This window comes from Tachysurus fulvidraco, chromosome 23 (genome assembly GCF_022655615.1).
Source record: "Tachysurus fulvidraco isolate hzauxx_2018 chromosome 23, HZAU_PFXX_2.0, whole genome shotgun sequence".
NCBI classification, from domain to species: domain Eukaryota; kingdom Metazoa; phylum Chordata; class Actinopteri; order Siluriformes; family Bagridae; genus Tachysurus; species Tachysurus fulvidraco.
The window spans coordinates 3,684,299-3,694,358 of record NC_062540.1 but is presented as its reverse complement, the minus strand read 5'-3'; the positions used below and the strand labels follow the sequence as shown (position 1 = coordinate 3,694,358).

Here is a 10,060-nt window from a genome sequence, read left to right as displayed (position 1 = left end):
TTCATAAAATCAAACTTTATTTAAAATCAGTTGAATCATATTGCACGTTACACCACGAAAAGCCATAAAAATTTGTTTTTTTGTGCGTTCTAGTGTGCAGGAAATCATGAAAAAACTCCCAAAAAACACATACAGTAGAACAGACTGTAGTGTTCGATGGTCCAATAAAATAGAGTACTTATAAACAGAAAACTTATCACAGACACCAGAAAGCTGTCAGGAGTTACAGACTGACATCCAGATCCAAGGGAATTGCATACTGTAACAGGCTACAACCTGGGAGTGTGTTTCCTGGACACTTCAGGACAGAGGGCTTTCTGGTTTCTCTGCAGCCTGGCAAGCTGCATGACATAAAGAAAAAAAAAAAGGTTTATCGCTGCTGGAATGTAAATCACAAAGCAGCATCTAAAGCAGCGGTGTCCAATCTTATCCGGAAAGGGCTGGTGCAGGTTTTCATTCTAACCAAGCAGAAGCCACACCAGAGTCTACTAAAAGCAAAGAACAACTGATTAGTTGGAATAAAAACCTACACCCACACCGACCCTTTGTGGACAGGATTGGACACCGCTGTCATAAAGGAACCAAACGTGTACCACTTTCTGGACTCAGATGTTACTGATGATACTGAAAGGAGTCAAGAGTAACAGAGTAACTTTTAATTGATTGATTATGTTATATGTTTATGATTATGTTATAATTTGTTGCCTGAATGCAAGGATTTGAATGGAAAACCATCCCGGGCTACACTTACATGAACATAATGCAAAAACAATGTCGTTCAGTTATACATAAGCACCATCATATGTACAAAATTTGACCATTCACAGCGTCATGTTTCACATCAGACCCAAACTCCATACATTATATATATTATGATGATGATGGTGGTGGTGCTGTTCTACAAAAGTAGAAAAATCATGTTTGTTAACAGAAAATAAAACCATGAAGATGCGCTTATTTTTTTATGGTATTCATCAGAAAGGTGGAGCTTGTTTATAGGTCTCAGTGAAATAGAAACAGGAGGATTATAATAAAAGGCACAAGACGACGACGCACAACGAGATGATTGCACGCAGGAGCGCTCCTGTTATAATGTGGGACTGAATACGGTGAGAAGTCTTACATTTCATTAGCTATAAATAACCTTCGTACCTCGACATTAGCCCTGTTTGGTTTTCATTTGGACAAAAGAAAAGAAGAAGCGGACGTCTCCTCGGTTCTTTTTGGTGTGAGAGTAGATCCAGTCCTGTCTGTGTTTATTCCTGTGCGATGCTCCGCAGCACGTACTTGACCGTGTATGCGAAGGCGGCGAAGCCGACAATGACGAACAGGTTCGCGAGCGCTCCTCCTAGGAGTCCGTGGTTGCGGTTTCCCTGCTGGTGATCAGGGGGCGGCACGTGTCCGTTCTGGGCTGGGCGTCTGTTCTGGGCCTCGCTGTCCGGCACTACGTCGGGCAGAGGCAGGGCCTGAGAGAGGGAACTCAGCTCTTCTTGAAATCGCTGCTTCTGCTTGATCTCCTATCAGGAAGGTACAGGAAACAAATCTAACATTAATCGAGAAAAGGAATGATGCGTTAAGCAATGTGGTATTATAGGAAAATGATCAATAAAAAGTTGCCGTGATGTGGCCCGACATGAATTTCATTCTTTTTTAAAAAAAACAAAAAAAAAACCTACGTCCCAAATGTTTTATTCTACCACAGCACGTTTCCTATACTAAGAAAATTTACTTGCTGTACATTTTATGCATTTATAGTTACACTCATCATTACGGAAGATCACATTACAGCACAATTTACAACCGGAGCATCCGTTGTACGGTTGTTACTATAGAGACGATACCATTAATTGCATTCGTTTAAAATACAGCTGCCTCTATAGACAATAAATCTCTGATCAGATTCGAGAATTTCACCGCACCGTGATATAAATAACAGATGTTTGTTTCTAGAGGTAAAATTTCACCGCTGCTAAAAGAGTCGTTTTGTTTCATCGACTCCTCCCCTAATTGTCTAAGTGAGCCTTGAACACAATAAAGCAGGAAATCTCTCTCACTAACACACCTAACAGCTTTGTAACTCCCTCATCAGGCAGAAACAAACCTGACTAAAACCTGACTGTGTACTTTTTGTTCAGGTGTGTATGTTTCTAAGCTGAGACTCATGACGCGGCGAGTTATTTGACTCGGCTTCTCTACATTGTACTACTCACGTTGACGACATCCGGGAACAGCTCACAGAACACTTTGTCCTTAATGTTAAAGGCGAGGCTCTGCGAGGCAAGCTGTCTTTTCTGTGGACAACAAAGTAGATGTTGTAGAATAAAATAATAAGCGAGACATTTTGCAAATACTAAAACAGAAACCTGCTGTGAATGTGAACGGATCGATAGGAAATATGCTCACCGTAAAATCGGACGTGTCTACGCTGCCCAGAGTGGGACCTTTTTCCACCATGAAGCTCAGGAGGCCTGTGAGGATGGTGGACACTGACCACGCAGGGTTCCACGTGTCCGGGTGAAAATCAGTGATGGACAGACATAATCTAAAAGAGAAAGAGTAAAAAAAAAATTGTATGGTAGCTATGCGTGCTGAAACATGTATACAAATTTTCTATTTACATTGTAGAGCATAATGGGCGGAGCTAAGCAGATATCATCAACACGTCTGCATATGACAGGATATCATCGTATAATGCAGAAAGTCTTACATTTATAAGTGTCGATCCTATTTATGTTGAATATCGGGTTCGAGTAACACATTTTCCGAGTAGTATAAAAGTTGTTGAGCATTTTTAACCGTTAGACATTCCTACGACTTCACGTCTGTGTGGCGTGGGAATTATTCGTTTATTTATTTATATATAAGCACATCGATTTCTAACAGTGCAGGAGCACTAAGATGTTTGTAGAAATAGTGAAAAAAATAAACTAAGATAGTGCAAAAAGAGAAAGAAAGAAAAAAGGGTGTATCTATCAATGGCGTATTAATTGTGTACACGTACCTGGTGTTACATTTAAATCTGCCATTGGGTGTGATCATGTATATGCTCGGTGGTTTGAAGGGGAATTCTCGTGGGAACATGAGCTTCCCATGATAATACCCGCCTGCAAACAACACAAACATAAGGTGCTTAAGTCAATATCTCTCTCACACACACACACACACACACACAGATTTCAGTTTAAAAATAAAATACCTTCATAGGGTGTTTTTTCAGGACCACGGACGAGATAGTGCCTGAAATGAGCGATCACACAATAAGACAATTATAAATAAAATCTTATCGACTCTGTCAGATAATTTAGTTCACAAAATGTTCCTGAAGTGCTTTACCATTCCAGTATGTTTGATGGAAGTGGCTCTGCACATATATATGGGACAGGATCTTTCTTTATTCGCAGGTAATCCTGTTTTAATCTCTGAGTCGCTGTTGCAGGGGCTCTCTTGTTACTGCTGCTCATCTAAAAACAGGACAACATTTATTTATTCATGATCTCAAAAAAGACAAAAACAAACAAACAAACAAAAAAAAACACAAACAACAGGACTGAATAGATTTTTGCACTTAATTTTATTTTCGCTTTTGTTAACAGGTTTCTACAATACTCACACTGCAGTCTGACTCTCACTCATACTAGTGCAGTGGGATTTTAGATCTTATGATGCAGTGGCGCTTTAGCGATTTAGTCTGTCTGACTCTCTCACTCACTCTTAATAGTGCAGTGGGAGTTTAGATCTTATGATGCAGCGGCGCTTTAGCGATTTAGTCTGTCTGACTCTCTCACTCACTCATACTAGTGCAGTGGGAGTTTAGATCTTATGATGCAGCAGCGCTTTAGCGATTTAGTCTGTCTGACTCTCTCACTCACTCATACTAGTGCAGTGGGATTTTAGATCTGATGATGCAGCGGCGCTTTAGCGATTTAGTCTGTCTGACTCTCTCACTTACTCATACTAGTGTAGTGGGATTTTAGATCTTATGATGCAGCGGCGCTTTAGCGATTTAGTTTGACTCTCACTCACTCATACTAGTGCAGTGGGATTTTAGATCTTATGATGCAGCGGCGCTTTAGTGATTTAGTCTGTTTGACTCTCTCACTCACTCATACTAGTGCAGTGGGAGTTTAGATCTTATGATGCAGCGGCGCTTTAGCGATTTAATCCGTCTGACTCTCACACATACTAGTGCAGTAGGATTTTAGATCTTATGATGCAGCGGTGCTTTAGTGATTTAGTCTGTTTGACTCTCTCACTCACTCATACTAGTGCAGTGGGATTTTAGATCTTATGATGCAGCGGCGCTTTAGCGATTTAATCTGTCTGACTCTCTCACTCATACTAGTGCAGTGGGAGTTTAGATCTTATGATGCAGCGGCGCTTTAGCGATTTAGTCTGTCTGACTCTCTCACTCACTCATACTAGTGCAGTGGGAGTTTAGATCTTATGATGCAGCAGTGCTTTAGCGATTTAATCCGTCTGACTCTCACTCAAACTAGTGCAGTAGGATTTTAGATCTTATGATGCAGCGGCGCTTTAGCGATTTAATCTGTCTGACTCTCTCACTCAAACTAGTGCAGTGGGATTTTTAGATCTTATGATGCAGCAGCGCTTTAGCGACTTCCACCTAGGAGCAGCATTCAAAGCTCCAACAGTCATGCATACAGCATTCTGGGAATTTCTCCACTACTTCAAGTACAGTAAGTCATTTCTCCATAACGTGACTGTAGCAACAACACCGTCCCCCTGTGACGTCATAATCAGTGACGTCACCCTCGGTGACTACGCATCTGCTAGCTTCTCAGAGGAATCGTAAAAATACAACACCAACAAACAAACTAATCTCTACACACAGGGAATATTGGGATTTAAACTCGTTATGTTTCTCAGGGCGGAAGTTTTTGCTTTAAATAAATAAACAAACAACGTTCGTTCTTTCTACGCGCGCGCACAAGCTGCATACAAGAATTAGTTTATTTTACACCGTTAAACAGCTAGTTTACACAACTAAAGTAATGAATACAGATCCGTGTACTTTAGTGTATTATATGTGACACGAAAAGACTAAAAAAATGACATGTTAATAAGGATAATAAAACCCGGTGTGTATACAGACACGCGCACACAGGAAGACACACGTAGCATGTATGCTAACAGCTTCTTACCTCTTTCACAGCGGCTATAAACGCAAATGAGTACCTAAAAACGAAATAAATAAAAAAATACACATATATATATTTTTTTACTTCCGTACGAATGAAACCCAGACTGAAAATGTGAAAAGAATTACTCAGTTGTGCCCCTTTCAAATCGCCCCCCCCCCCCTCACGTCAAAACACGGAAGTGATGATTAAGTTCCGCCTGCAAGTGAAAGTAAAAGCACGACATGAATAGAAATAAAGGATGAATTCATTTTCACTAAGTGATTTATCTTCTTTATTTCAGTCGAATAAAATCCGAGAACTTTCCGGGTGTGATGTACTAATCACACACGCTGAAATATTATTATAATATTATTATAATAATATTAATATAACTCATAACTATTTATTATTATTTTGCTACATTACACTTTGCTCTTTCTACCTATTCTGAGGCATCTAAAAATTGTACCAGCTCAGATTGTCTTCTGTGAGATGAAGAGTTTGGACCTCCGCTGAGACGAAGCCGACTCTGAGAATCCTGAGGCATCTAGAGATGTTCCAGCTCCAGTTGGACTCTGCGATACTATAGAGGAGATGTGAACTCCATGTGATCTTTTGCATCAATACAACATTCATCAGACTGTATATTTATAATCACACCCTCCACTGTCACCCACATGAGGATGAGGTTCACCTTTAAGTCTGGTTCCTCTCAAGATTCCTTCCTTTACCATCTAAGGGAGTTTTTCCTCCCCACAGTCACCTGAGTCACCTCAGACTTGCTCATTGGGGATAAATACATACACATTTAAATATATCTAATATTAATCTTTATATTATTCTTTATAATAACCTTTTGTTCTATGTTTGTGTTCTGTAAAGCGGCTTTGAGACGACATCCATTGTAAAAAGAGCCATACAAATAAATTGAATTAAAAATATCCCGCTGTTTCCAAAATGGTACGTCCTAGACATCGATCCACGTTGTTTTCGATGTAATTCAGAGGTGTATGGGCTTCCATCTGGATGTAAAAAGCCTACACAAGTTAGCAGTTTAAACAGATTCAGAAGGCAAGCATCAAGAAACAGACAGAGAGATTTTCGAGTTTTATTTTTTTTGTTACAAAATACAATGAGGTTTATGATATTTTAGAATTTTGCATCTAAAAAGTGCTGTACATGTACAACATCTGCCATTGAGTCTGCAATGCTTTATGGCCACTGTACAGAATCAAGATGAGGACGAACGTAAGACTACACCAGCATAGTCATCACTCAACATCACTCAACATCACTCAACATCACACTAAGTCCCAAATACATCATACTGCCAATTAGGATTCATTACATGGACATCATGAGGAAGTAAATATAAGAAATGCTTATAGTACGTTTCTTCTACTTCCTTTTTTTTGTACACATACAGCCATGAACTAGTGAAGAAATCCTATCCTGTATATTAAGTGTAGTGATGCGAGCTTTAATATCCACTAATCTCTGAAAGACTAAAATACAAAATAGGAAAAAACAAAATGTAGGTAAAATTAAAAATAAGCTAAAGAAAATGGAGGATAAGTCCAGCTGATCCCCATAAAGTCATTAAAGCTTATAAACAACATTTCTGGAAAGAAACTTTTGCACATTTCAAACGTTCATAGGAATGTGCTTGGAATCGATTCGTTTAGATTCGTTCTCTGGTATCTTCACCACTCGTGTCCTTCTTTTTTTTTTCAGGTGCACCGGCAAATGTCCATCAAACTCTGGATGAAAAGAAAGAAAAGTCATTTAAACCACTGACCGTCGAGGGATTCTGACCTCAATGAAAACCTGCACCATAGGATACAGTATAAATCTTGGTGCCATTCTGAACATCACGCATTGGAGCGCAGGGCATCATGGGAGTTACCTGAAGGAGTGTCGAAAGTGAATACTCCTACGCTTCAGCTTCTCTGGGTTATGAGACGCCATGTGGGAAAACTCTCTGAAGATGTCCAGATACGTGGTGTCTCCTAGAAGAGGAGGAAGAGATGAGAGATGCTGATGAAATCGGTAACGATGCACAGAAGAGGAACGTCGCTTCAGAAAATCTTCATCCTCGGGTATAACACTATACTGATATTGTACAGGAAGTAACTGGGAGGAAACTGTGGAGACCAGAGATGACGGACGTGAAGGACTTCTACACTGCATGGTACATAAATGGTACTTTATTTACACACTCTCAAACTGCTCGACACTTTCATGATGTCATTAATTCATTAATTAATTCATTAATTTTCTACCTCTTATCTGAACTTCTCGGGTCACGGGGAGCCTGTGCCTATCTCAGGCGTCATCGGGCATCGAGGCAGGATACACCCTGGATGGAGTGCCAACCCATCACAGGGCACACACACACACACACACACTCTCATTCACTCACACACTACGGACAATTTTCCAGAGATGCCAATCAACCTACCATGCATGTCTTTGGACTGGGGGAGGAAACCGGAGTACCCGGAGGAAACCCCCGAGGCACGGGGAGAACATGCAAACTCCACACACACAAGGCGGAGGCGGGAATCAAACCCCCAACCCTGGAGGTGTGAGGCCAACGTGCTAACCACTAAGCCACCGTGTCCCCTCCTTTCATGATGTCCTTATTCTGTGTGTGTGTGTGTGTTCACTCTTTATTAGGTGATACCGTGTTAGTCTTTCTGCACTTTAAGTCATGTGTTGCTCTTGTGTTCAGTCCCAGTTCCCCATGGGACCAAAAATTTGGACAAATAAATTACATTCACATTGTGATATCGTTAATATAATAATATAATTATATTGTTAATAGAATTCCTTAATCCCTTCTTGAATTCTATCCTTATTTCATTCATTAATTCCTTCCTTATATAACAAGGAACACAGGAAGACATGAAGCCGGCAATAAAATACTGACTTATTTAGACACGTCTCACTCCGCAGTGGTGTTAATATAAAGCTCCTATGAAAGTAGACCTTCAGATCACTCATCACTATTTCTGTTTTTCTCGAAAATACTAAGGGTGATATCTTATCTTGATATATGTATCGAACCCATTTCAGTTCAAATATTTTTAATTTTATATCCATCTTATTTCTAATGGCCGTGTCAGAGAGAGGAATAAAGTCGGTGCGGTTAGTCGTATATCGTACAGATAAGACGTGAGTGTATTAGTGAGGCTGAAGCGTGAAAGAAAAAGGCACGAAAGCAGAAGAAAATGTTAGCAGTTGATTGACATCGTTCCTTTATTTTCTGTGTATTATTTGAATCGGTACACAGGACAGAGAAAGCAGAGGGAGAACAGAACATGTAGCAGTGCTTTAGTTCACAGATGAGACTGAATTTTAATACAATAGTCAAAAATAGTCCAGTTATTGTACAGGAGACAGAAAGCGAGTGTCGGCGGAGTCTGAAAGCAAGCAGGAGAGAGATTCATATATCTACAGTAGAAAGATGGATAGTTTGGCGTTAGTTTTGTCTCGCTACGTTTCTTTCTGAAAGAATGCCGATCGTTAACGTTGTGTCTTCACTGGAAAGTGAGCACGATGTTTAGTTTTTTTTTTGTTTGTTCTGGTTCAGAGAGAGAGAGACAAAAACAAGCTCCACTATCCTTCTTTAACATAGAAGCTTTATTGAAAGAGAAGGTCCCAGAATTCCACGAGCTTCTCATTGACACCACATTGAGTTAAAGCAGGGGGTCGAAATGTAGGCTTTGGTATCAAGCTCCATTTCATTACAGTCTCGAATCAGCTTGAAAAAAAAAATCAATTCGGTTCAAAAAACTGCACTATTTTCCCTCCTAGTGGATGAACGCAAAGCTTAAAGAAATATTAAAACCTTAATCTTAGCGGTTCTGGATGTATACAGGTAGATTTTTGACGCCCCTGCTTTAAACCGGTGTCGATTCTTTGTGACATCTTTATTATGAAGATTTGGAGAGTGTGATGATGAAGTTACAGGCAGAAAAGCGTCTGTGGGATTCTTTATTAAAGGGACCGAGCGATAGGTTGTAATGAATGAACGACTTCTGGTTGTCAAGAGTTTGGTGAAAAAAAAAACGAAGAAGAATCGATTCCACATAAATATATCTAAAAAAAAAAAAAATCTGTTTCCAGCCCTGAAGTGACTCTGTAACCACCACCGGACCTACGGAGGCATTTTTTTTACTACAATCGTGTACGTTAAATAAACACACTGACGTCGAATCGGAGCTAAAGATGAGTGTGTGAAGTCTAAATAGTGATTATTTAAAAAAAACAAAAACAAAAAAAAAAAACAACAACTGTATATTCTTAAAGATGAAATATTTCCATGCGATAGATTTGGATCGTAAAAGATTCCAAACAGCTGCTTTAAAATCCCACGGACGGTGAAGGTTTCAGCTTGTGTACGATCAGACAGAGTGAAGGATAAAGTGAAAGTGTGGTGACAGTAACCTGTGCACTACGGGGCAGATAAATAAATAAATAAATAAATAAATAAATAAATAAATAAACCCGTCACAGTCGGAGTCCCGGATGAACGCAGCTGAACTAAAACATCCCGGGCACTAGACACAGTTTCGAAAGGTTTTTGATCCCGTCTGATATTTATTTGGTTATCTGTTTGTCTAATGTTTTTTTTTTTTTTTTGGAGACGAAGTGCAAGTTCGAAAGTTTTTTTTTCCCTTCTTTTTTTTCCTCCGCTTTAACATCCTAACGACAAAGTTAAAAAAATACACGTATATATATATATATATATCTTCACTGTTTTTGATAAAACGATAGGAAAAAAAAAATACTGATTATCTCCGTTTAAAGAGAGAGAGAGAGAGAGAGAGAGAGAAATCCGACTCCGAGCATTTCTTAACTCAAGCTAGCAACAAACAAACAAACAAACAAACAAAGTGCATAATATTTCCTTC

General features: G+C 39.5%; 2 protein-coding genes across 4 annotated transcripts in view; both read right to left on the bottom strand.

The window, feature by feature from the left end:
• ube2j2 (ubiquitin-conjugating enzyme E2, J2 (UBC6 homolog, yeast)) lies at positions 1 to 5,330 on the bottom strand. The gene is made up of 7 exons (XM_027145319.2): positions 5,163 to 5,330; positions 3,334 to 3,461; positions 3,197 to 3,237; positions 3,002 to 3,104; positions 2,404 to 2,542; positions 2,211 to 2,291; positions 1 to 1,517 (listed from the first exon to the last, which is right to left on the bottom strand). The coding sequence occupies exons 2-7, from the start codon at positions 3,459 to 3,461 to the stop codon at positions 1,257 to 1,259; spliced, it is 753 nt and encodes a 250-aa protein (XP_027001120.1). The 5' UTR covers positions 5,163 to 5,330; the 3' UTR covers positions 1 to 1,256.
• Positions 5,331 to 6,233: 903 nt separating this feature from the next.
• acap3a (ArfGAP with coiled-coil, ankyrin repeat and PH domains 3a) overlaps positions 6,234 to 10,060 on the bottom strand; it is a 57,998-nt gene continuing 54,171 nt past the window's right edge. For all 3 annotated transcript variants that reach the window (XM_027145062.2, XM_027145064.2, XM_027145061.2), the window contains 2 exons: positions 7,048 to 7,150; positions 6,234 to 6,901 (listed from right to left, as the gene is read on the bottom strand). In XM_027145062.2, coding sequence (XP_027000863.2) covers positions 6,895 to 6,901; positions 7,048 to 7,150 — 110 coding nt within the window. In that variant the 3' untranslated portion in view covers positions 6,234 to 6,894. The remainder of the gene's footprint in view (positions 6,902 to 7,047; positions 7,151 to 10,060) is intronic.

Coding starts and splice junctions, on each gene's coding strand:
- ube2j2 (XM_027145319.2), bottom strand. CDS start 3,461: ATGAGCAGCAGTAACAAGAGAGCCCCTGCAACAGCGACTCAGAGATTA. Junction 3,105..3,196: donor TGAAAAAACACCCTATGAAG/GTATTTTATTTT, acceptor TGTTGTTTGCAG/GCGGGTATTATCATGGGAAG. Junction 2,543..3,001: donor AGATTTAAATGTAACACCAG/GTACGTGTACAC, acceptor TTTCTCTTTTAG/ATTATGTCTGTCCATCACTG.